Here is a 27642-nt window from a genome sequence, read left to right on the forward strand (position 1 = left end):
CGCAGATTGATGAGAACATGGTCAGCTCTTCCTATTTCCCTGATAGGCAGGTCTAACCTGGTTAAAATGACTATTTTACCTAAGATTATGTTTTTGTTTAATACTATTCCTCTCTTCTTCGATCCACCCAAGATTGCTAAACTTAAAGCCGAAATAAACAGATTTATATGGAATAGTCATACGCCCAGATTGTCTTGGAAGAAGATAAGACTTCGCCGAGAAAAAGGGGGCCTTGCAGCACCAGATTTGCAGTATTATGGTTGGGCCTTTCAACTCTCTCACCTCAGGATGCTTTTAAAGACCCCTAATAGCACTGGTTGTGGGAAACTATTTTCAGCACTTCTTAAGGGGGAAAAAGTTAGGCCGGCGAATTTCTTGTTAAAGTTTGGAGACCCTAAATACTTCAAGAAGGTCAAGCTAAAAGGTATTGAGGGATTTGGCTAGAACATGGGGTAATTTTAGACGTGCACTCAAACTTGACTACTATCATAGTAGGGCTCCACTGTGGGACTCTCCGGGCTCTCCGTCTTGGCTTTTGGATAGTCTAGCTCTATCAGTTAGAGAGGCCGGACTTATATCATGGGGGGACCCGTTTGTTGAAGGGGTTTTACTTTCATGGGAGACTCTGAGTTCAACAATAGGAATACGTTTCTCAAGATTTAAATACCTTCAAATCCAGAGTTGGGCTCAGGCTTATAGTCAGGGCAGGGGCCGGTTTAAAATAGGTGTTGAGAGCAATCTAGTAACCCATCTGATAGACAAATCACCTTTCAAAAAAGAGATTACATATTGGTATAACCTCATGCTAGACGAGACTGATGGTGAATTCTTGCTCCCCCATTCGCTCTGGGAAACATATATCACCAACACTGATGTGGAGAGTCTGTGGCTAGAATCGTTTAAAATTCTGGGGGATACGGTGAAACTTTGTGGCTCCGGCGCAACCATTTGTTCACATTGCACAGGGCGTACTATTCCCCACTACGTTTATCAAAGTTCCCCAATAACGCTCTGGTTGCTTGTCCTAGATGCGGTTTGGTAGCTGCATCAGACGTTCATATGTTTGAGTGTTCATTCTTAACACCATTTTGGAATGAAATCTGAGTCTCCCTCTCGCTGGCGGTAGGTTCGCAAGTCAGCCCTTGCCCTCTGTTAGTCTTTTTTGGTATTCTACCAGAGCTTTGTGGCATAGGTAAAAAATTGGTCTTCTATGGTTGTTTGCTGGCGAGAAGAGAAATATGTAAACGTTGGAAAGATAAGGCACCTCCTCTTTTTACCGACTGGCGTGCATCTATGCTACAGATGTCTAAATTGGATATGATTAGAGCTGGGAACCAAAATAAGAGAAGATTTTGGCTACTATTGAACTGGTAATCATGGATCAGAATATCATGTTTTTTTTTTTTTTTTTTTTTTTTTTCCCCATGTCCTATGATTATGCTGCTTGGAAGGGTCGTATTATTTGGCCCCCTTTTGCTATACATACCCTACATGGGCGACTTCGGCTACGAAATGGGTAGTATACAGCAGTACGCTAGCCTAGATGGTACCATGTGATGATTAAGTGGCAGATGCCTTGCACTGCGGGGTACTCCGGTAGGAATCATTAAAATCCCCCCCAGTAAATCTGGGTCAGTGTTTCTGTCATCTCCTCTATCTTTTCGTTACTATATGGTCACCAAGGGCGAATATGAGGACAAAAAAAGTAAATTAAAGTACAGTGACACACCCACTCACTCCATGATGCTTGCATGGACAGTATGCACAACACAGTCCTTCCAAAGGCGCATGTAATGTAAAGGCATCATTGTCACTGTAGATTCCCAAGGAGGGACACTGCGAGCAGCACCCTCCCAGGACTCTCTTACAGTATAAGAAGGAACACTGTGTGCAGTGTGCTGAACTGTGTGCCAAAGTACAGAGGAAGCAAGGTTACTACCTCCAGTCTACCCTAGGGAGTTCTTACAGTATTGGTAGTGGGACTCTGGACTGAAAATAAATAACAGAGGTAGTAGGGACAGGAAGTTTTTCCTTTCCATGGTGCACACACAGTACCGGTGCCAGAATGTTTTCCTGGTTGTTCCCCTCGTACTCCAGGGATCCCGCAGGTTGGTTTGATGACCCGAACATGTCCTGCGACTCCAGTGTCTCCTGGAAAGTAACGGTGCGCGTACTGGACTGTGTGGAGGTTCCCAATGTAGGCAAAGTGGTGGTGGTGGTGGTTTGGTGGAAGGAGCTTGTGCCCAGACATAGGACTGCTAGAGCAGCCAGGAGTAATATTGGGAGCCAGTCCCACAGCACCATTGCATGATGAGAATGCGGGTGTACAACGAGCTGGAGAGGGCAACAAGTGTCCATTCGAGCATGCCGAGGAAAACACAGAACATCTGGGGGAATGAAGCTGTGGGCCAAGAGCGCAGTGCAGCGTGGGAAAGCTAGAGAGCCCAAGCCGGGTCTCAGGGAATGCCTCAGCCCTGCATGTATGTCTCAAAGGCATGCACCGGAGGAGTGAAGAATTCAGGAGTTGGCAGAGGGAAGGAAGGATAGTTTCTTCCCCATTCTGCTGCAATTCTGATGTTGTATTCTGGTTTTACACTAACTTTTTGCAGATGCACCTGGAACAGTATGGCGATGTTTCCATGCACTAATAAAAAGCTTTAAAAGCTGATGCAGCGAGTAGAACATTGACGCTCGCTGACAGCTCGCAGTTACTTAGACTACACAGTCATCATAGCCAGTATATGAGGGTGAAGCATCTCCCAGCGCGCAGAAGGACACTTCCACTCCCCGGGAAACGGCTACTAAACTTGTGTGGGAGCAGGCATGGTGCAACTTGTCACAAATGAAATAGTGGTGTAGGATAACTTATTAAAGCCTGCAAGAGCAAAGGATCAGGGTGCAGACCCAGTACTATATGCCTCCCGTTGCACATTGTGGAAAATATGTGCTCTGGGTGTCCAGCCTCCTCAGCCTGCAGTACAGGGTGGGTCACCACATGGATTATAAGGACTAAGGGCATGGGTCGTGCCCCCTGGGCTGGCTCTGGTACATGCGAGACCTTTCGTCCTGTTCAGCTCCCTAAGAATCTTCCTCATGAGCTTATATCGTGCTGTTTACAATAGAAGCCCACACCTTAATTCAGTTGCCCCAGGTGAGATTTTACAATTAAAGGAGGTGCTCTTTAAACATACAGTGGGCTGCTCAGAGGACAGGGTTTAAGCAGAACCTGTGCTCCAGCAGTAAATCTCAACTTCATCTCCTTGTGGGCAGGGTGCAGAGTATGTGAAAGGTAAGACATGCTGGTGTGTCTGACATGTCCCGATAGTGAAATCCTGCCAATTTTGTTTTTCACTATTTTGTTTTTCACTATTAAAAGGCTATCTGCCCGATAGGATTGAAAGAGAAATGCTTTGTAAAATCTTGCAAGTATTACTTACCTTTTTATTTTTTATTTTTTCCACAGCAAATTCAAAAATACAGTAGATAAATCATTTGAATTAGGTCTTCAAACCGGTACATTCATATAGTCCAAGAAGGGCCCCCACATATCCCTGCCAATTTTTCGTTTATTCACCCCTTTAACAGCATATAAGCTAAATTCCAAATTAAATAGGCTAAACATTCTAATTCTCCATTGAAAGAAAGAAGGAGGGTCCACTTGAAGCCAAGCGGCAGCAATGCACAATCTAGCTACAGTCATAGCAGCTAAGTAAGGTCCTCCCTTTGTTGGGAGGACCTTACTTCGCGAAAGGCTGGACTACCCCTAGCTAAGCTGGAGAGACCTTGGTCCCGAATCCTCAAAACCTCTCCATTGCCGAACATTTTAGGAGAGGACTTTAAGCTTGGCAATACAGCCGAAGAAAGCTACACTCTTCTGCCAGTCCATATCGAGCTCGCTGGATAAGTTGGCTCCCCTTCGGAAGTCACGAGGGAGGGTGAACCGAGCCAGTCCTTGGTATACGAGCGAACTACGCCAGCTTAAACTTGACTGTAAACGCGCAGAAAGGGTCTGGAGGAAACAGTACCTAGACTCTGAGAAAATTGCATTTAGGTCTGCTATGCATAAATACAAAGCTCAAATCAAGATGGCGAAAGCGACCTATCTTGAACTCACTTTGAATCAGGCCCCAAACAAGGCACAGGCCCTCTTTAAAATCGTTAAGGACCTTGTCCACCCCACGTGTGTGGCTAGTGCAGTCCCTTCATCGCAAGCTCTTCGTGATTCTCTTGCGGACGCCTTTGAGGAAAAAATCCGCAAAATCTTAACAGGTCTGCAGGACCCACGGAATTCCACCACTGAGGAGGGAGCTCCGGAGGAGGCGGCCAGTCGACCCCTGCAGAGGGTCACTCACCTCTGTCAGGAAGCTCCGGCCACGCCCTCTAGTCGACCCCGACCAGATGAGCAGCCCCCCAGCTTGGGAGCTCCGGCGACGGAAGCCAGTCGACCCCAGCTGAGTAGCTCTCCTTCCCTTCTTTTGGATCAGGCCCTCAGCTAGGGAGCTCCGGCGACCGTGGCCAGTCGACCCCAGCCGAATAGCTTTTCCTCTCCAGCCCTGGATTCGGCTCTCTGCTTGGGAGCTCCGGCGATTGTAGCCAGTCGACCCCAGTTGAGTAGCTCTTCCCTTCCCTCTTTGGATCCAGCTTTTTGCCTGGGAGCTCCGGCGATTGTGGCCAGTCGACCCCAGTCGAGCAGTCTCTCTCCTTTCTCTCTAGACCCGGCTTTCTGCTTGGGAGCTCCGGCGATGGTGGCCAGTCGACCCCAGCTGAGTAGCTCCTCCCCTCCCTTTCTGGATCAGGCTCTCTGCTTGGGAGCTCCGGCGATTGCAGCCAGTCGACCCCAGCAGAGTAGTCCTTTTCCTTCTCCTCTGGAGTCGACTCTCAGCTTGGGAGCTCCGGCGAGTGAGGCCAGTCGACCCCAGCTGAGTAGTTTTCCCCTTCCCTCTTTGAAGGAGTTCAGCGATTTAGCCCTTACGATTTCATCTGGTTCGCCTCTGGATCCTCTTCCTCCAAAACTATGGAAGGTGTTTCAAGAGGATCTCTTCCAGCCCTTGCATGCCATCTGCTGCCAGTCATTTGAGACAGGTATTGTACCAAGTTGCTGGAAGAAGGCAGTGGTATCTCCGCTGTTAAAAAAAACCTACGCTCGACCCTGCATGCCTTTCTAATTACCGGCCAATCTCCCTGCTGCCTTTTCCGGTTAAAATCATGGAAAAATTGGTCACCTGCGCTCGGTCCGGCTTTTTAGAAGGGAACACCTGGTTGGATGAGATGCAATTCGGCTTTCGCCCAGCGCATGGGACGGAATCCGCGCTGGTGACCGTGTTAGACAATCTGCGGGCGCGAGTCGACAGTGGTCGGGCAGCATTTTTGGTGCTGCTCGACATGTCGGCCGCGTTCGACACGGTCAGCCATCCCACCTTGATCTCTAGGCTGGAAGAATGCGGGGTCAAAGACTAGGCCAGGGACTGGTTAATCTCCTACTTGGACTGCCGTCAACAACGGGTTTCGTTACCCCCCTTCAGTTCAGAGGAGCGGAGAGTGGGACAAGGAGTACCTCAGCCCTATACTCTTTAATATCTACCTCCGCCCTCTAGTCCAGCTCATTAAATCCTTTGGTATCTCCGCATTTAACTATGCGGATGATACCCAGCTGGTCTTCTCCCTGGAGCGACAGGATGCAGTCACATTGGAGACTTTTCACCGGTGCATGCAGGCGACAGCGGAATGGCTCCGTTTGAACTCGTTACAGTTCAACGGAACCAAGACAGAGGTCTTGCACTGCTCCACCGATCGAGTTCCTCGAGATCTCCCAGCTGACTTCTGGCCTCCGTCCTGCTCAGAGACGGTGTCAGCTGCACAATCAGCGCGCAATCTGGGCGTTATTTTTGGGCCCAACCTGCAGCTGGATCTACATGTAAATAAGACCACCTCCACATGTATGATGCGGATTCGTATGCTGCGTAAGGTTTTACCTCTTCTCCCTGAGCAAGCTAGGCCAGAAGTAGTGCGTTGTACCATCCTAAGTCGACTTGACTATTGTAACGCACTGCTTCTGGAGGCCCCGGTAACACTTCTGGGCAAGCTGCAAAGGGTGCAAAACATTGCTGCCAAACTCGCCCTCTCTCGCCCCTACCATAGCTCTTCTACGGCAGCGCTGCGAGAACTTCATTGGCTGCCGGTCCATCTGCGGGTGCGCTACAAAGCAGCGTGTATTGTGTTCAGGGCTATTCATGGCCTGGGCCCAATTCCTTTGCGGCGAATGTTTGCCTGGTATCGTCCATCTCGAGCTCTACGCTCCTCGTCGTCCAGGCTATTGGTAGTTCCGCGATTCCAGAGAGTGAGGATGGGCGGCCGTTCGTTCAGAGTAGCGGCAGCCAAACTCTGGAACTCTCTGCCAATATCCTTGAGAAGCCTTGAAGATCTCTTAGCTTTTAGAAAGGCTCTGAAAACTCACCTTTTTCCTAGGACAGGTTGAGCTACTGTTTTCGCTGGATTATGGGTCAAAGCGCCAGGATGCCCTTGGTGGTGACAGGTCGCGCTATACAAGTATGCCACAATACAATAGCAATGAATATTAGATGACTATGTTTAAAGAATTCCCCACCCCTACTATATTGAATATCTGTCCCCAAAAGCATAGTTGCTGAAGTTATAATAATTGTTTTACCAGTCAAATCACTTAAGAATTTTTCAACATCAGCACAAAAGTGTTTCAACTTCACACATTTGAAAAAAATATGTAACAAATCTGCATCATCGTTACATCAGAAACATTTCCCATTATGTCCAGTTTTCCACTTGGCAATATATGCCGGAGTGTAATATAAATTAAAAATAGTTTTAAAGCATTGTGCACGCAAATTGGCAGACAGAGATTCTTTTGATAATGCAATAACATATTCTAACGGTGTGGCTTCCATCGATAAAGTTTCAGACCAGTTATCCCTTTTTTTCTGCAAATCATCTTTCCTATATGCTAATAATAACTGATAGACCTCCCCAATTTTTACCTGACGTCAGGCAAGTATTACTTACCATTGGGACAAGATTATGAGATAAAGTTTAGGATCAATGAACTCAGAATTTAATAACATCTTTTAGTAAAGATGTTTTTTACTTATAATGTTTGAAAATGCCACTTTTAGAAAGTAGGCATTTTCTTGTGTAACCATTCTGTGTGCCTCTGCCCGTTTGTGTATGGACGGTCTGGTTTTGGAGTGATGGGGGCTGGGAATGTGCATTCACTGTAGACAGCCACTGGGGAAGAGGGGGTTGAGGTGTGCCTGGCCCTTCCTGGATGGCTCAGAGCGGAGCTGAATAGACCTTGGCTGAATTTAGAGTAGTGGGAGGAGATTCCTTTGCACCTGAATAGGACCCGCCTCCCTTGCACATTGCTCTCTTAACCCCCTGTGGTCATACAGCCCCAGTGAGAGAAAAACTGGTTTGGACTTGCACAAGGAGAACAAAGACATTTTGGTGTATAAGTAGTAGACCTTAAAACCCGGAACTTAGATTACTTCTTGACTCAAGATGAACCTTTGCCAAGGAGAAGAGCTGAAGAGCTGTGAGGAGGAGTACTGCCCCTTTGCTGTGTGGGGTTGGCATGCAGTTGCTGTTCCTGCCAAGGAGAGGACAAAGACTGGAAATGTGCTTTGAACCTGCTTGAAGAAAATCTCCAACTGCCCGTGTGTGCTTGCCTCCTGTTCTGAAGTCTCAGGGACACAAAAACTTCACCCCAGCTCCCCTGAATTCTGCTGCTGAGATCTGACCTGCCAAGAGGTGCCTGTTCCAGTTCTGGGCCTCTGGAGGTTGTTCCTGCTGTTTGGGCACTGGAAGAAAAAAAGAACTGAAGAAATTGACACATAGCTCTTCTTATGGCTGTTTTTTCCAATGCAGCACCACTGTGCAAGAAGAATATCCATGCATCGCTGCACCGCTGCAGAACCGATGCATTGAGGGATAGCAGCTGAAGAAACCAACGCAGCACTGCTAGGCACTGCCGCATCGATCGCTGATGCATCCTGGATTTCCACGCATCGTACCTATGCAGCAAGTTTTCCCAATGCATCACCAGTGGACTAGAACCGTCTTGGAGTCAACGCATCACTTCCCCCTACAGACCGTATTCCACACATCACTTCTCCTGCCTGCGTCAGAACTGTCACATTGCCTCACCATGGTCTCAGGAACTGATGCATCTATGTTTCGCTACGCTTCCCATCTCTGTGGCTGTTTGGCCTTGTGAATTCTGATGCATCTACAAGTACTTTGTGAGAAATCATACATACATAGTTTTCTAGGAACCCAGTTGCTTGAAATCTTTTTAAAGTCATATTTTTGTTACATGTATGTTGGATTTTTGTAATTTTGGGCTTATTGAAGTTTAGATAACATACTTTATTTTGACTAAACTGGTGTGGTGTCCATTTTTGGTGTGATCACTACAGAGCCGGACTGGGAACTGAAACCGGCCCTGGCAAACTGCTCGGCAGGCCCCTCTGGAGGTGGGGGGGGGGGGGGGGGGGGGGGGCGGGGCTCAGGGGGTTTTCACCGAGATGTTTGCAAGGGCCGGTTTCGGCCGGTTTTGTTACAGGGGGCCGAATCTGCTGGCCCCTGGTAACAAAAACGACCTACCAGGGGCCCATAACCGGCCCCCACCCTAGTGGCCCACCGGGGAAACACCTGGTGCTCACTACGGCCAATCTGCCCCTGGATCACTGTATTACTGTGTGTTTTGAGCACAAATACTTTACACATTGCCTTTGGGATAAGTCTGTCTGCTCGTGCCAAGCTACCTAGGGGGGTATCTAAAGCATGTATCCCCCTTACCCTGACCAGAAACAAGGGTCCCTATTTAGACAAATGTACCTACCTCTGCCAAATACAGACTGCCATTTCTAACAGCACATGCGAGTACTTTTCATTAAGGTGTGCATATGTTGAAGGTAAACGAAAGATATCATGTTTCAATATAGCTAAGCTGTTGATCTCTGAACTTATGACTGGTACACAAAACAAATACTTAGTCATCGACTGATTCCAGAATTACCTGCATACACCATTTCAAGTGTGGGCACCATAAACCCATTAAAACACACACATGCCAGATAACATATTTGGCAGCAATACGCTCCTACATGAGGGTGGATGAAGAAAATACATTGTAGTATAAATTGTAGAAAGTCTGACAAATACCATGTTCTGACAAGTATACTGGTCAGATAATCAAGAGAAATCTCCCAGCAAAGGATGGAACTCTTAGTATGTGCAGATGTTAAACATTTATACGTATGGTACATTTCCCAGAGGTCCAGTGGCATATGATTATATTTAATCAGGCCTTGGATGAAATGTTATGCAGTGTGTGGGATGCCTTTAAAGGGGGACACTGGAGTCTAGGATGCGATGGAGCAGGGTGTCTTGGCCATCCGCAAGCAAGTGAATGAAGGCTAGAATAGTAGTTTTAAAGCCAGTTTCTGGAAGAGGGCGAGTTCGGTGTCCAGGGTGAACCCAAGTGCCTTGGCTTTCAGTGACTGTTGGAGTTCGAAGCAGTCAAGGTTAAGGTAGTCGAGCCAGGTTTGTATTATTGGTTTGTGTTTTTGACAGGGTTGTGTTTCAAAGTAGCTTCATGTGCTGGACATCCAGGTATGGATGATGTGCAGGCAGCGTCTGAGGCACTGGATGTCTGAAGCAGAGGAGACTTTCAAGTACAGCGGTGAATCATTGGCATATTCGTGAACCTTAGTGCGGTTATCCGTAAGTAGAGCACCAAAGGGCTCCATGTAGAGATTGACGATGACAGGGGATAATATGTAACCCTGGAGATTTCACAGGCAACTGCCATCTTTTGGGCCCTGGAGGTGCCCATTTGAATAGGCTGCTGTCTGTTGGAAAGGAAAGCTAGTCAGGAAGTAACATCTGTGACCAAGTGTAAGGTACAATAAACCTTTTATTTGGGCTTCAGTTACTTCTCACATTGCAGCCTGCACTGTGCCTGTTTTGTCTCCTGTAGCACTCCAAACACACTAAAAACCAAGACCTGCAACCCTGAACCTCAAGAGACCTTTGAAAATGAACATTTAATGCAGTTTCTCCAATAACATGAGTCTGTGTGAAGGAGCTAGATTTTTTTTTTATAAAGACGTAAAAATGGAGACAAGAACAAAATAATGTACTCTTCAAACTCTAATAAGGTGGAGGGAGTCATTCATTAGGTGGATGTTCAGTATTCAGAAATAGTGTTTACATACTTTTTTATTGCCCTTTAGGTAATATCGGTCAAAGGAAAAGTATACTTAAAACTATTTTGCCGCAATTTAGGGATAGCAACTTATTACCGTATCAACTGTAAAGATGAAAATTCCTATAACCCATCCCACCCCCAAAAGATCTTTGGGATTGCCACATTTAAGGCATTCAGATATGATACATGCAGGCCTGCATTTGCTTAGTTACAAATCTGAGGGGTTGATTTTTAGGTTTAAGAAATTGGGCAAGTTTCATTACCTTCAGTTTGGAATGAAATACAGCTGCGTCAATCTAATGCTATTAATGCACTTACTAGAAAATCTGTGGTTTGTAGGTGTGCACAACATTACAAAAAGAGATGCATTTGTTTTAATGACCGAACTTTTTTATTCTTGTAGGGAAGGATGTGATTTTTGTTTCTATAGTCTTGCTAGATATATTCTCTGTTTCAAACATCATACAATGCAATATAGTATACTGTTGTCCTTACCTTCCAAATCGATTTACGAGAATTCCAACCAGCAGAGATCCCAGCATCCCACCAAGAGCAAAGATGGAGACCGTCACGGAGTACATCAAGGTCAGCGACTCCTGAGTCATAGGCTCGCTGAACCGCTGGTACCAGGTAACATTGTAGAAAGCCTTTATGTGCTGGAAGGAGTCAAACCACAATACCATCAACTGAGATTACATGAATCAGATAAATCTCCATTTGTTGGAACACTGACCCTTTCCAAATAAGCACGATATAAGCTAGTGAGTGTGTAGCACTCCCGTAAAGCAATTCCATAACACAACTGTTATACCTAAACAAATTCTGGAATTGACCTTGAAGAGGATGGTATCTCGACTATGTAGCTACCTCCGTAAACCAAGCCAGTAGAACTATGTTACATTAAAAGGATCTGACTCCATGAAAAAAAGATGACATCACAAAAGCAAAAGTACTAAAACTCTAGGCCCTAATCTAAAATACTCAAAAACTAAGAAAGAATCACTGAAAAAAGCACTCAGACAGCACAGTCAGGTGAGCCTACCCTAGCAGATAAACAAGCAACAGATGCCATTTTAACAACAGGTTTAACAGTAATGAGTGAATTGTCAATATTAGTGTTGCTGAATCAAACATTCATAATTTGGAAATGATAACTCCTAGCTGTTAGACATGATCGTTACTATAGTTACAAGACCTACACCAAAGCATCCCAAGAGATGCAAATAGAGAAAAACAGCATAGCAATATAATGCAAGATTCAACAAATCTGAAGATTCAGCGCTCTCCTCATCCATTAGAGAGTAAAAATCGGCAAAAGAAGTAGCTCTATATACAGGGAAAGCAGAGTGGGGGCAAGAATAGATCTTTGTGGGCTGAACACATGTTTGTGACACAGCCAGAGGAGGGATATCCTACACCAAATAGTACACATGTGTAAGGCCCAGTTTGGTCTAGATTGAGATTTGCAGTTGGAAAAGAGTTCCTGCCTAACTCAATGCGACTTTAACAGATATCCACAATTCCCAATATAATGACATTCTAAGAACAGCCTCCAGAAGCAATGACTCACTTCATGCAAGTTAGTAAAACGGCATTCGTTTTGCAGATGAAAACTACATTTGGGGCTCCTACAACCAAAGCGCATTCTTAGCCTGGCTTCAGACTGCCCCGCTCCCCAGTTGAAGTCTTCCTGCCACACAGATTGAGGAGAAAGCTGAGAAAGGCATCAAAGAAGTTTCCTAGTGTTGTACCAACAATTTGATGCTCACTTGCTATTCTTTTGTGTGAACGTATTGCAGGCACGGCAGACTACATTTGCCATCACTGGACCTTTCAAGTGGTTATTGATCTGCGCAAAAGGATCATTTAAAATGCATTATGAACTACTTCTCTTAACCTAACTGATGAACATGACATCAATTGGCGTATTAAAAAAATGCACATTTTTACATGTTTATACAATTCCAACCTCAGCAGCATTCCACCTATTGATAAGTGATCATCTATGTTGACGATCTAAGATTTATACTGCTTATCAATGTTTTCCTGTACCATCATATTTTGTATTTGAAGCAGTTACATTATCTTTAACAAGTTACTGACTGCCATACAATCGTTTAAGGTTATACTGAAAAACAAAAAAGTTAGTGACCTAATTAAATGATAGTGATATTTCCATAATATATTGACATTTTAGCCAACAACAGCAGTTAGAATATTTTGAGGAGTATTTTTGCAAAAGGGCTTGAAATTTAAATCCAATATCTTTCAGGGGTATGGCTAGTGCCTGAGGAAGATGGAGACGTCCTAGTAACTCTCGCAGAACAACGCTGGAACCATTGGCAACAGCAACCCTCGTAATGTGCAGACCGCTGAAAATCGGGTTGCAAGTTTATGAGATGTCAGTGATACTGCGGTAGTAAGTCTTTCAAGCCCTTGTGCCCTACATCCCTCCTGCTCCATTCTTCTGGTCACGGCCACTCCTCTTGAGGGGCCGAGCGCCATTTTAACAAGATATGCAAAGTAATCTATGAATTTGAGCCAACTAGGAGGGAACCATAGCTGAAGATGTTGCAGTAAATTCTTGCTTCCAAGATAAGGCTTTCACCTTCATCTCTTTTCTCCGCTTTGTAATCGGTCCTGCAGGCGCATTAAGCACCATTTTACCAAGTGCTACTGTGAGGCATATTAAGTAGAAATCTCCCCCTTCAGGAAGGACTTGGAATTGTTATGTGAAACCCATTGTTCATGCTAGGCTTTTCAATTCTGGATGGCTAACGAAGGATAGTTTTTTTTTTCTTCTCTTTTTTCTGAGATTTTTTTTCTTCAAAATTATGGGGTTTCCCGTCAGATGAAACACAAAGCTTATGATCTTAAGGTTCATATTCAACTTAGCACTGCACAATTTGCTGGTCATTACTTCATTTATTACCTTGGAGTATACATTGACACAATACTTCACCTTCTTATGTTTTAAAAGATTCTCTAATTCTTCAACTCATTTAAAAAATGTTTTGTGCCATTTTATGTATCTTATCTAATGTGGATACTATAAACTGCGTATTAAGTCCTCTTATGGGAAGATTGAAAAAACAGACACCTCTACTGACACCTTCTGTTCATAAACGCATAATTAGATCATCTTTACTTACACGTTGTGCCTTAATGGATGAATCAGCAGTTTTCCTATAGGCGCCTCTTCATCCAATATGAATATGCCTTCTGTATCACATAAAGCATCCACCAAATGTCTGAAAAAGGATCCTCCGCCACCTCCGAAACAGGTTTCAACTGTGTCTATAGATCTTCTTCTGGAAGAGATTTGTGCTCTACTTCCATTTGTGTAGGAGACCACGTCCTCATTGAAACAGGGGTCCCGTTTGGAAGAAAGACTTACTACAGCTTTACAAAACATTTAATCTCTAGGGTCATCTGTCATTAAGGATAATGGAAAGGGGCGACCACTCGGTCCCCCCGAACATATGGTTGGGTGCCCCGATCCTCCCGGGAAACCATTTTGGGCGGGAGGCGTGTCTCGGCTGGTATGCCCGAAGCGGCGTAGCCGGGGCGCGCCATTTCCCGCCCAAGAGGGGTTGTCCTAGACACCTACACCGATGGCCACGCCCAGTAGGCGTACCGGGGGAGGGAACACACCCTCCCGAAGAAGAATAAAGAGAGCGGGAATCCGAAGAAGCGTCCTCTTGTTCCTGTGCTTGGAAGGCTGCACCCACTCGTTGCTCGTGAGCCCTCGACGGAACAAGGAGCAATTTGGAGGGGATGAATGGAAAGGTTACGACATGAAATTCCGTAAAGCGAAAGAGTATGATTCCTCTCTGACATGGGATTACCTCGACTCAATTTCTTGGCATAAGCAGCTCCTGCCTGGGACGGCAAGGACTTCCTCGCCAGGTGGGAATGGGTCGGGGGTTTCCCGCCAGAAGCCCGCGGTGCCCTTTCGAGCAGGCACCGGTGGCGATCACCAGCCGAAAACCGGCGGGAATGGTGGAAAGCGGGGGGTCTGTTGGGGCTTCAATAGAGGCAACTGTAACAGACCGCAAGGTACATGTAGGTTCAAGCACGTGTGTGCGGGTTGTGGGAATCCATCACACCCGGAGAGTTCATGCAGGTCGAAAAATAGCGGGTCGGGAGTTAAAGGAGGGTCCAAGCAAGACTGAGGTGGATTGTTGTGTACAATTGCCTACTCCCGTTGATCTTATGGCTATGACTCCTTGGTTAAACAAATACCCCGATTATGTCTCTGCTGGGGTGTTGAGGAAGGGATTCTTATATGGCTTCCACATCCCGGCGGGCGATTTTCGTGGGGAACCTTTTTGTAAAAACCAGCTTTCGGTACAGCATAATCCAGGTGTGGTGGAGAGAAAAATTGCTAAAGAAGTGAGCCTAGGCCGAGTGGCTGGGCCTTTTCAGCGCCCGCCAGTGGCGAATTTCATCTGTTCCCCATTAGGGGTGGTCCCCAAAAAGGACCCGGGGGAGTTTAGGCTGATCCATAATCTGTCTGATCCAAGGGGTTTCTCAGTAAACGATGCTATTGACCCAGAAGTCTGTTCGGTGCGGTACGCATCGTTCGATGATGCGGTCATCATGTTAAATCGCCTGGGCCCCGGGGCGCTGATGGCGAAAATCGGATATCGAATCGGCGTTCCGGTTGCTCCCGGTACACCCACAGGATCAGCGTCTGCTGGGTTTTGCGTTCCAAGGACGTTATTACATGGATAAATGCATGCCGATGGGTTGCTCCATTTCTTGTGCCTATTTTGAAAAATTCAGCTGTTTTTTAGAGTGGGCATTCACCGAGGCCATGGGGCATAGGCATGTTATGCATTACCTAGATGACTCTGTTCTTGGGAGCAGCCGGTGACACAAAATGTGCGCAGGCGCTACAGGACTTTTGCATCCTCATGAGGGAGTTTGGAGTGCCATTGGCACCAGGTAAGACGGTTGGACCATCTACTTCACTGGAGTTTCTGGGAATTGAGCTCGATTCTGTGGAGGGATGTTTCCGTTTGCCAGTGGGAAAGGTATCTAAATTTAGGGCTTCCCTGGAACTTTGCCTTGGTAAGACGAAAGTGACCCTGCACCAGTTACAGCAAGCAGTGGGTCAGCTTAACTTTGCTTTGAGAGTGATACCAATGGCCCGCCCCTTTTCACGCTTTATTGCACAAGCTATGGTTGGTCTCAAAGAAGGACACCACCGCATGAGACTGTCTGCAGAGGTTCGCCAGGACATGCGCATTTGGTTGGCATTCCTGGCGGACTTCAACGGTCGAGTAGTGTGGAACAAGCCGCCAGCGTCTTCGGACGAGCTGGGTTTGTGGACCGACTCGGCGGGGAGCGTGGGATTTGGCACCATCTTTGGTAATCGATGGTCGGCGCAAACATGGCCGACGTGGTGGCACACCAGCGGTCTCACAGGTAACATAGGGTTCCTTGAGCTATTCCCTATTTTTGTTGCTCTGATGGCATGGCCGGACGAGTTCCGAGACCGCTCGGTGGTATTTTGGTCTGATATGACTGCTGTAGAATGCATTAACAATCAGGCAGCACGCTGCAAATGGATCTTGAGATTGTTGAAGGAAATTGTGCTGCTTTGCATGAGACTGAATGTACAGTTCAGGGCGAAACATGTGCCGGGGTGTACTGAATCATGCGGCTGATGCACTCGCTCGTTCACATATGCAGGCGTTCAGGTGTTATCTACCTACAGCGGACCTAGCGGCGGCACCATTCCCCGAAGCACTCTGGCTAATCGGTGCCCCGGATTACAAGACCTCGTGGCAGCAAGCTTAGCCCCCAGGACGTGGAAGGCATACGAAGGAGCGTTTCGTTCCTATTGTGCATTTTTGGGTCCGACAGGGAGTCAGAACTGGGGTCAGGAGGATTCCTTCCTAGAGTTCCTGGTAGCACTGCACAGAGAAGGCCGATCAGCGGCAACGGCCAATAGACACAGGGCGGCCATCTCATTCATGGCGCAGGTGCATGGCATCAAAGACCCAACAGGTTCCTTTTTGGAGAAAAAAGCCCTTCGCGGCTGGCAGCGCCTCGAGGGTCGCAAGCAAGACGAGAGGCGCCCGATTGGCTTAGAAAGGTTGTCACTACTCATGGCGAAACTAGTCACGACATGCTCCTCCCAATTCGAAGCAGTTCTGTTCCCGGCAGCTTTCGCATTAGCGTTCCATGGGGCTATGCGAGTGAGCGAACTGGTCGCAAGGAATAAGAAAGATGTAGAGGGAGGTTTGTGCAGGGATCACATTTTAATTAGGGGTGATTCGATGGTAGTCACGATAGCTAGGTCCAAAACTGACCAGGGAGCTATGGGAAACAGTGTTGTTGTCCAGCGCATGCGAGGGTCCCCCACGTGCCCGATAATGTGTATAGAGGATTACTTGGCACTGAGGGCGGATACATGGGGGGGGGGGTAGTTTGCTGAGGCACATCGATGCCACCCCACTGACGAGGTTTCAGTTCCAGAGGGTGCTAGCACTGACAATCGCTGCGGCGGGCATGGACCGGTGCGATTTCGGGACCCACTCCTTTAGGATAGGGGCTGCTACTGAGGCTACAGCCAGGGGTCAGAGTTCAGAAGAAGTGAAACAGTTGGGACGATGGTCCTCGAATTGTTTTAAAAGGTATGTGCGATTGCACATGTTGTGAAGTCAAGTTACATGCACTCACGCTTCTTGTCTTCTGTTTGATTTACAGTTTCGCGAGCATGTCATGCGGGGCAGAATTTGCAGTCGACCCAGTACCAGGGGACCAGCGGTCATGGATCACCGTCTGAGGAGAGAGTGGTTTGGGTCGTGGGCCACTCATACGCGAGGCGGGCCGGGGACGTATTCAAAGCAGGTGACGCGACTCGCGCAGCTGGGGAATACAGGTACAGAGTGGCCTTCCATGGAAGGGGCGGGCTCTGTATTGACGAATTCGAATCTTTTGTTGAGGGTCTCTTAGGGCGGCAGAGGTCACCGCCATCTGTAGTCATAGTACACCTGGGGGGCAATGACTTGGTGACACTGGGTAGACGAGTATTACTCGAGCAAGTCTTGTCGGCCGTTAGCTGGTTGGCAAAGAGAATCCCGGGGGGCACGATTGCCTGGTCCCACATGATTCCCAGAAAGGTATGGCGGGGGGGCCTTTCAGTGTCAGCACTGAACCATTCGGTGAAGAAGGTTAACAACAAAATTGGTAGATTGTTTCGCTCGGCGCAGTTGCATAGCATTCCTCATGGGTGTATTCGGGGTGATCACATGTATCTGAATGATGGGGTTCACCTGTCCCGGGAGGGGAATGTTTTACTCATAGGAGACTTTATAGCATGGCTAAGGGGTTTGAGGAAGCATGACCTTTAGGAGGAGTTTGGGGGGGCCGGATAGCCGGTCAACTATCCGGCCTGTGGCGGTAAGGTCATGATCGGTGAGCAGTAATTTCAAGGTCCCTAGAGGGGGGGCGCCACCCACTATGGATGGGAGCGCCCGGGGAAGGCGGCCATTGGCCCCTCCCACTGGGAGGCGGCACCCACTAAGGATGGGTCGCCTTAAGGGAGACGGCCATAGGCCCCTTCCAGGGGAGGAGGCGGCTATATGCCCCTTCTATGAATTTCCCGGGGCCCGGATATCCGCGACGGCGGATGTGATAGAGAGTGTGGGGGTAGGGGGCGGGGGGGGGGGGGGGAGGGGGAGTCCACGCTGTCCTTCCTACAGATACCTCACACGGGTGCTCGGACGACCTTTAAGATGGCGTCGAGCGGAAAGGGGGGCCCCCGACAAGACCAGGGAAATTAGAGTTGGCAAGGAGGGTACAGTCCTCTGCGCGGCCACCACTCACACCGTGAGGGCGAGAGTTTTGGTAGTAGGGATCTGACACCGGTTAAGACCTTGCCGTTGGCCCTTAATGCCAGGATGTACAATTTTAATTTAGAATGTACGCATTTGCAGGATGTTAGACTCGGCTAGGAAACCTTTGTATTAGAGATTTGTTAAGGTTAGCCAAAGAATATGTCTTCATCGAAATGTAATAAATGAAAATTGTACATGATTATGAAACTTTTTATTTAATGTTTTAATTTGGTTTCATATTTTAATAAATACGGCCGGGAGGGTGACTCCCTCCCGCCTTCCAAAAGTTCAGAACTGCGTCCGTCTTCCCATCCTTGGGGATTGTGTTGGGAGGGGGTAACGGGCATCCCGGCCATATGGAAAGGGGCGACCACTCGGTCCCCCCGAACGTATGGTCGGGTGCCCCGATCCTCCCGGGAAACCATTTTGGGCGGGAGGCGTGTCTCGGCTGGTATGCCCGAAGCGGCGTAGCCGGGGCGCGCCTTTTCCCGCCCAAGAGGGGTTGTCCTAGACACCTACACCGATGGCCACGCCCAGTAGGCGTACAGGGGGAGGGTACACGCCCTCCCGAAGAAGAATAAAGAGAGCGGGAATCCGAAGAAGCGTCCTCTTGTTCCTGTGCTTGGAAGGCTGCACCCACTCGTTGCTCGTGAGCCCTCGACGGAACAAGGAGCAATTTGGACCCACCCACCAGCCCCTTATGGCAATGTTGGTTTTGCAATAAAGTTTTGCTCTGATAACATCTTTTTTCCCTCCGTATAGAAGGAAAATGAATGTCTAAGATTGATGATGTGACTTCTGTCAGTAGGATACTGTTTTTTCTTCTAGGAGTAAACAGTTTGATACAATTAGGTAGGCTGATATTTTCTTCCTTAGTAGGTGAACAAATGTCGTATTTATTTTTTGGTCGGGCGGTAAGGTCATGATCGGTGAGCAGTAATTTCAAGGTCCCTAGAGGGGGGGGCGCCACCCACTATGGATGGGAGCGCCCGGGGGAGGCAGCCATTGGCCCCTTCCACTGGGAGGCGGCACCCACTAAGGATGGGTCGCCTAAGGGGAGACGGCCATAGGCCCCTTCCAGGGGAGGAGGCGGCTATATGCCCCTCCTACGAATTTCCCGGGGCCCGGATATCCGCGACGGCGGATGTGATAGAGAGTGGGTGTGTGGGGGTGGGGGTGTGTCCACGCTGTCCTTCCTACAGATACCTCACACGGGTGCTCGGACGACCTTTAAGATGGCGTCGAGCGGAAAGGGGGGCCCCCGACAAGACAAGGGAAATTAGAGTTGGCAAGGAGGGTACAGTCCTCTGCGCGGCCGCCACTCACACCGTGAGGGCGAGAGTTTTGGTAGTAGGGATCTGACACCGGTTAAGACCTTGCCGTTGGCCCTTAATGCCAGGATGTACAATTTTAATTTAGAATGTATGTATTTGCAGGATGTTAGACTCGGCTAGGAAACCTTTGTATTAGAGATTTGTTAAGGTTAGCCAAAGAATATGTCTTCATCGAAATGTAATAAATGAAAATTGTACATGATTATGAAACTTTTTATTTAATGTTTTAATTTTGTTTCATATTTTAATAAATACGGCCGGGAGGGTGACTCCCTCCCGCCTTCCAAAAGTTCAGAACTGCGTCAGTCTTCCCATCCTTGAGGATTGTGTTGGGAGGGGGTAACGGGCATCCCGGCCATATGCTCTTCATTCCCAAGTTGCAGCTCTTCAGAAACAAGTCGAGAATTTAGAAAATAGGAATAGAAGGAATAATCTTTGTCTATATGGCTTGCCAGAGGGCTCAGAGTGCTCGGATTGCATAGCCTTTTTCAAGTCTTTCCTTCCAACAATTCTAAACCTACCAGAGGACACCCTTCTCAACATTTAACCGTTTGTGCGACGAGTTTTCAGCCATCCCTTTTGTCCATTTGGCCTCATCCCCCCCCCCCCACCCTTGTGTTTTTTGGAATTTTTGAGGGCATGTTGTATGTTCTTATTTTAAGTCTGTCAAATTTCTTTTTGGAAAGTTCTAACTTGCTTTCTCTATTCAATTTTCATATCTTCAATACTTTTTTTCACTCTTAGTTTCATATCTCTTCTCTCACTCCTCTCTTCTATCTCAATTTTTGATTTTTTCTTATAATGCATGTACTTTTTGGTCTAAAGTTTATATCCTTTTCATCATTGCTGGTTCATTTCATTATCATTATAATGTACAAATATTAGGTCTTTAAAAATTGTAACATGGAATGTCAGAGGTTTAAATTCCCCTATAAAAAGACGATATTTATCTAAACTAGATGTTAATATAACTTCATATAAGAGTCCCACCTTAGGAAATCTAATCAATAAAATTAAAAATAAATTGGGTAAAGAGAAATGGAGTTATAACACTATATCATAAAGGCTTTGAATGTTAAGCTTTTTTCTCAAGACAATGAGGGCAGATGGCTGTTACTAATTTATTGATAGGAATGACTCCAGTCTTTGTTTATTGTGTATGCCCCTACCAATGGAGATGTTCTTTTCTGGTCCCAAATTTCCCAGTTTTTTGCAAATCATCCATCAGAGAACATAATATTTTATTTTTCACACACTTAATAGTTCAGATTTGGCCCAAAAATCGTTCCTTTGATTTACTTACTTCATACTGAACCTAACACCACTATTTTTGCCAATGGCCTTACTTCCCCATATTTTACATTACAGAGAGCAGTTGTCCCTTATCCCCATTTCTCTTCAACTTAGCATTAGAAACTTTTTTATCCAAAATACGTCAAAATCACTCCTTAACTGGATTTACATCTAATACTCAACACATTAAACTAGCAGCTTATACAAATGATGTACTTTTGTTTTTATCACATCCACAGTCTGCACTCCCAGCATTTCTGAGAGAAGTTGAATGTTATAACAAAGTATCTGTGTATAAACTAAATAATGGAAAATGGGAAATTTTACCTTTGACCAAATACACTTTTAAAGAGGATTTCTCAATTTCTAATTTTACATGGAGTCCACAACATATCAAATACCTCTGCTTATGGTTCACTCCCGGTATTAAGACATCAATTACTCTGAATCTAGATAAATGTTTAGATAAATTATCTACACTGATGTCAAAATGGCATCCACTTTATCTTTCCTGGTGGTGTTGTCTAGACACCATCAAGAGGATGTTGATCCTATCATACTTTATAATATATCCAATATTCCTGTAACTATACCAGTTAATTTATTTCAAAGATTAATTCCATCCTCATATATTTCTTATGGAAGAAAAAGAATTCTAGAATGTCACTAATAAAACGGTCACGTCCAAAATTGGAAGAAGGTGTAAATTTCCCTGAAATCCCTAAATATCAGAAGGCCTTCGAATTAAGACAATTATCTCAATAGATCTCTGACTAACCGTTAGACTCACCACTTTGGGCTGCCTTGGAGAAGTCGTTCCTCTCACCTTTTTCATTTCAGGAATATTTATCTTTCTACAGTCCAGTCTATTCTGAATAATCTGGACTCCTTTCCTAATTCCACCATTTTGCATAACAAATTTATACTACTTAAAAATGAACCCATTTATTGGAAAACTTGGAGAAATAAAGGTCTTACATGGGTACACCAGCTATTTGCATGCGACCCATTTCTCACATATTCTTAAGCAAGAACTCTTTTTCAACTACCCCTTTCCTTTCAACAAAAGGTTTCAGTGCTACGATCTGCAATACTGGAGGTGCGAGCTTAATGTCAAGCTCTAATTCCTTCTTCCTCTCTGAACGAAGCTACAGAGTACAATTTTCTTTGTATAAATCCTAAAGCATCTAGTATATACTTCCATTTGACACTTTTTGCCACGGATAGGGACAAAATAAAGGTAGAACTCTTGTGAAGCATATTTAGACATAAGTTGGCCGAGTACCTTATGGAACAGGATTTGGACAAAAATTAGGAAATCCTCTAGGGGAGCAAATACTATGCAAACACTTTTCTTTATTTACAACAGGCTTTTATTGATACCTATGACTACCATGAATACATACTGAAACTCCTGATACTTGTTGGTCATGTTCCCTCAATATGCGGATCTAAAACATTTATTATTGACATGCCCGTTTGTACTTAAATTTTGGAAACAAGTATGGTCTCAGATATTTTTCAATGTGCAGTTCCCTTTTCATAAGCAAATATCTTCTTAGGCGTCCGATCTGTCAATTGGCATAGGAGTCAATCGCAAGTGCAGATCATAAACTTGTTGTTAGCAGTTGCTTTTCAACAAAAACAAAAAACTGGAAGGACATGTCTAAATTATCCTTTTTGGGCTGGTGGTATGCTGTCTTTTATAATCATAGACTGGACACAACACTTGTATACCCTATATCTCTTGCTGGAAAGTGATTAAAAACTGTGTAACAAGAGACCATAGTTGTAGACAGAAGTGCAAAAAGATCTTTTGCTCTACCCCTCTGACACAAGAAGTTGCTCAACCTCCTTGACTTCCTTATTATTGATAACATATTGTTTAATATATTATTCCTGATATTGTACACAATTGCTTACTCATAGTATTTTAAGTCCTTATTTTTCCTTTCTCCTTATATTTTCTTATGGCTTATATGATGAACCAGTTCCTTACATTTGCTGCGTTTTTAAATATTTAATTGTATAACGTTTTGATATTTGATAACTTTGTCAATAAACTTTCTTTTTTTTTTAACAAAAAATAAAAGAAAGTAGATATCTTTCCAAGATCTGTGGCAAGCCTATGTAATTTGCCGATGCAATAATTGGGTCCACAACATTGGTGCAAGTCCAGAGTTGACACCCCTTCCACAGTGGAAGTGTGCCCCACTTACAGGTAACGTGCATAACAAAAACAAAAGAAAATGGAGGTTTTGGCTCATTAGATGACTTGAACTGTGCATTTCCTTTTTATCTCCCGTTGGGATATTGCGCTAGACCTTTTCATACACTTTTCCTAGATGCAAGCCTCTCAAAAAGGGACCTTGTGGGGTTGCTCTTACATATAGAGCGGGCACCAGCCACTTTTCCTATCCACCTGGCCATTAGCTCCTTGCACTCTCTAGGAGCAGAATGATATCCCTGGGTTCAGCGGAAGATGATTATGTGAGGTCTCCCTATGAAAAACCAGACTGTCGACTTCCCTGCAAAAACGTGGCCTATATTTCAGCTGTGGAAACCCTCACATGGGCTCTGTAACAACGATCTGTCATTAAAGTACTTCAGTCTACCTGGAGGTTCCTTCAGTCTGCTAATAGGCTTTCTGGCGGCAGTAGTTCAAGCCCTCTGCAAAGTTCACTCAGTCTACTTTCCCTGCTTTTCAGTTGGTTGATTCAACTGCCACTCAGATCTCTGATCAGCCTCACAATCACAAATCTGCGTGGCCTCTCAGTTTTCCATTCTTTTGTTGTAAAATAGCAACTACTGGTTGAGTACTATTAACATTTCTCGCCCACTGCATAATTTGATCACAATATAAAAAACATATTACCAACTCTTCATAAGGGAATGGAGATTTGGCACCATCCGTCCCCACAAATCTATTTCTAGTCTTTCATCAAGAACTATAATCCAGAACATTATTAGCATGTAAAGATACGCTATTCCCTCTTAAGCTACAAAAAAAGAGAAGCTTTGAATATTTTCTTAATTATGCACCTTTATATTTAACTTTATATTTAACTTTTATATTTAATAAAAGTAAGCGCTCAGAAGGTACTCCTACACACACTATCCAAGGCAACTGCGAATACACATGCAACCGGAACACACATACCTAAGTTGGGAACATGATTCAACTGCACAGCTCCTGGGTCATACCCAGTGCTTCATGTGTAAAGGAAAAGATTAAGTCTAGCTCCCACAGATTTCCAATGAATTGTCAAATGCTGTGATGTCCATTACCAAAAATGCCAAAATTGGATTAAACTTCAGGCCTCTCTTTTTCCATTGCCAGCCATTTTCTTTTGATTCCTCACTTTTACATGTTCTTTTTCATACTCCTTTTCGATCTTTCTTTTCCTCCTTCCATTTTCTTCCTTTCTATCTCTTGCTCTGGGACAATTTTCGATGATGAAAAGTAAGTCCTGGTTCCTTAAAATGAGCAGAGGTGCTCACCACATGCAGCCACATGGGCAAATTAAAAACTGGTCATTATGAAAGACTCTGCGTTATAGAAGCACAGGAATATATTTTAACTGTATACTTGTCCCAAAAATTAATATTAATTGGATTTACCTCTGCTGGAGAATTCACCACTGCCAGGTTGTATCCATAAAGCATAGAAGAACCAAATGAGGACAAAAGGCCAACAGACAGCAGAGGAAATGTAAGATGCTGCAAAAAATGTAAAAGACAGACAACACGAAAGAAGGATACATTAGAAGAGTAGCAAGCAAGAAAAAAGGCATTTATTGTTTGACTAGAACATTCTCGGCCACATGGGTGTTATTGGGCAGATAAGTTGTTCGCACAAGCGAAAAAACTAAAATAGAGTTCTTACATTTTAACAACTAAAGTATTTAAGGTAAACTTGCTTACTCATATTTTAACCTGTGTGCGCCAACTTCACAACTATTGATTAATGTTCATTCCCCTCAAAAATATTCTAACCATCCCCATTTATTGTCAATGCTATAAATGGAAAGGTAATGAGTCCCCTTAATCACCAAACAGAAAAGGAAATCAACAGCGATGCAATCATTTAGTGGGAGTACTGCTGCCACTCAACACCCTCATACCACATTCCACACAAAAGCATCAACCTTTTAAGGATAAGGGCACAGGCACTGAGATCCAGTTAGCAGGCCTCAGCGCACTGTCAGTCAGAAAACCAGAAGCATCAGTCCAAAAACTTGGGGGTGATCATACAAAAAGAGGGATTTCCTTACACACTGGCAGACGCCTATAGCCCTGGACTGGCTTTTTCACCATATTCTTCACTATTGTGTGCTCTAGACCTCAGCATCAAGGACAACTGAAAAGAGGAACAATAACTTTCTACTCCACCAAAGGCATCACCTGGAAAAGATCAGAGAAGAACTAAACAACCTGCCAAGGTATTTTCATCCCACCACATATGTAGATGTTTAGGAGAATACTGACAACACCACTATGAGAATGTGTGTTCCTTGAAGCATCTCATTCAATATACAATCAACATACCAAAGCCCTCAGCCCCCTGGTATACTCAAGACCTGAACAAAATGAAATACCATACGGAAGAAGAAGGTCAAAACTCCTGGCTGACCTTACCCTACTCCAAACATTCCTCTCTGATCATCCATTCCTTGTAATCGGTAACAGTCTCTTAATAAAACACCACTGTAAGTGCGGCAACCAAGCAAGTCCCTCTTCATAGCGGTCAAAACACTGCAACAATCTTCTCTCAGTGCCCACAGCTTCCGCTTTAGTTGACAAATGCTATGCCATCAATCGCTTCTTCACTCAGGAGATCAACATGATTACTGCTGCAACAGCCCCCTCACTTCCAGCCATCAATCATAACCCCCTCCACCAAATGGATCTCATTCAGTCCAGTCTTACACATGGGTCTTTTCAATATCCTGAACTCTCTCAAAATAACCTTCTATGAAGACATCATCCTTCCTTCCTTCAATCATCAAATTGCTCCAAGGATAGATCCTTATACCCATGCTCAACATTGGCAATGACTCCCTAAGCCAAGGAACACTCCCAGGTACTCTTAGGATAGGTCACATTCTTCCCTGCTAAAGAAATCATACCTGGATCTAGCCAACCTCATCAACCTCTGCCCTATTACCCACTTTCTATTCATAAGGCAAATCCTTGACAGAGCAGTTGTCACCCAGCTAAAGAAGCACATCAGCATTAACAATATTCCACAAAACTACAAATCAGGATTCAGTTCATGCTTCAGCACCGAGACACCCATACTCCAAGTAGTCGATGGTGCCTTCCTCCTCAACAGTAGGAGGGTGGTCTATGCACTCAATATTTTAGGTGGACTAGTGATCTGGTTTGTAATCGGTCTTTCGATCAGTGTGCTGTGTCTGATTGAGTGTACCCAAACGCGAATGCAAATAAAGGTAGGGGCTAGCTAGCTAGATTGCCTGCTAGACTCAGGCACGCACAGCTATTATGGATTTACAAATGTTTAAAACAGCTTAAGCATTAAACTTAAAGCATGATAATCAATTGTTTCAATTTGTGTGAACAAAAAGATTTATATAAAATTTTTGTAAATACTCAATTCAACAACTTCACATAGTCGAAAACAACTTCACTGTGGTTCTCGATAAACACGAAAAATATGTGGATTAATGCAGTTTTCTTTCTTTTAAATAATGCAGATGTTGATAGCCCAATGCATTTCGGGACTTTTCATTGTTCCTTCGTCAGGGGCAACACTAATTCAAAAAAACAAGCAAACATGAACAAATATGTTCAGCACATAGGGGAATCTATAGGTTTAATAATGATCAACCATCGTAATTAGATAACCAATATAGAGATATAAAACCAGCTGTGTCAAAAAATCACAAATAGTAAGGACAACGGGAAAAGAAACCATAACCTCTGTGAAAAAAATGTGCAACTCCTACAAAGAATACACTTAATCTGAGCTTAATGGAACAAGAGACGGCCTTCCAGTTGTGCTGCTCAACAGTTCAATTCTTCTATATTCTGTTCAGTAAAAAACTTATAAAGTCAACCAACAATCACCCAAGACTGGTGTTGCAACCTGAATAATGCATGCTTCAGTAAGTCAACTTACTGTCCGAGTTATGTTGATATCACCCCACCTAAATGCAAAAAACGGAGCGCAAACAGTAAGAACTTAATTACACTATTGACCGCATTCTAAAAAATGATACCAATACCAATTCAATGCCCACACATACTGTAATCAATAATACTCCTTTTGGAAGAGCTCAAATCAACGAAGTGTTGTTGTATAATAATACCTTAGGTCAGAAAGAGAAAACCAAAGGCTATGATCGAAGTTGGCTATGATCGAAGTTTTTTGTAAGCGACATTCACCCCAAACTTTTGCATTTCACTCTAATGCATACCTTGGAACTCAGGAACAATCACCTCCTAGATAGCCGCCATGAACGCCACGATCATATGACACTGAGTATCAGAGTGATGAAATTACATATTTAATGGCGCTTAATGCCAATCGGCCCATGTGATCACATTGTTGTCATAGTAACCATTACACAACAAATGTGAAGCAACTTTATTAAACAAAGCTTCAATAATACCCGCAACTTACACAGCAGTGACAGATACGATATTAGCGACGTTAGTGAAAAACTTCCATGAATTACCCGTAATACTCGCTAAAGAAATTAAAGTTGGCCACAGGCAAACAAGTTCACATAATACCGAAATTGATGCGTTACTACATACGTCCCTACTCGCATTCCAGAATTTGCGCTTAACAGCGCTTATACAATTAAGAAACACCTCAAAAACAACGTGGTAATGTTACAGTTCAAATGAAAAATTGCGGCACAAGTGAGACTGACACAAAAGGAATAATAAG

At 44.8% G+C, this 27642-nt stretch overlaps 1 protein-coding gene across 2 annotated transcripts in view; it reads right to left on the reverse strand.

Moving 5' to 3' along the window:
- Positions 1 to 27642, reverse strand: part of LOC147711949 (solute carrier family 2, facilitated glucose transporter member 9-like) — a 292102-nt gene that overhangs the window by 169574 nt on the left and 94886 nt on the right. For both annotated transcript variants that reach the window (XM_086922666.1, XM_086922667.1), the window contains exons 2-3: positions 24345 to 24443; positions 10739 to 10899 (exon numbers count right to left, since the gene is read on the reverse strand). In XM_086922666.1, coding sequence (XP_086778792.1) covers positions 10739 to 10899; positions 24345 to 24443 — 260 coding nt within the window. The remainder of the gene's footprint in view (positions 1 to 10738; positions 10900 to 24344; positions 24444 to 27642) is intronic.

The sequence above is a fragment of the Lissotriton vulgaris genome, chromosome 5 (assembly GCF_964263255.1).
Source record: "Lissotriton vulgaris chromosome 5, aLisVul1.2, whole genome shotgun sequence".
Lineage (NCBI taxonomy): Eukaryota > Metazoa > Chordata > Amphibia > Caudata > Salamandridae > Lissotriton > Lissotriton vulgaris.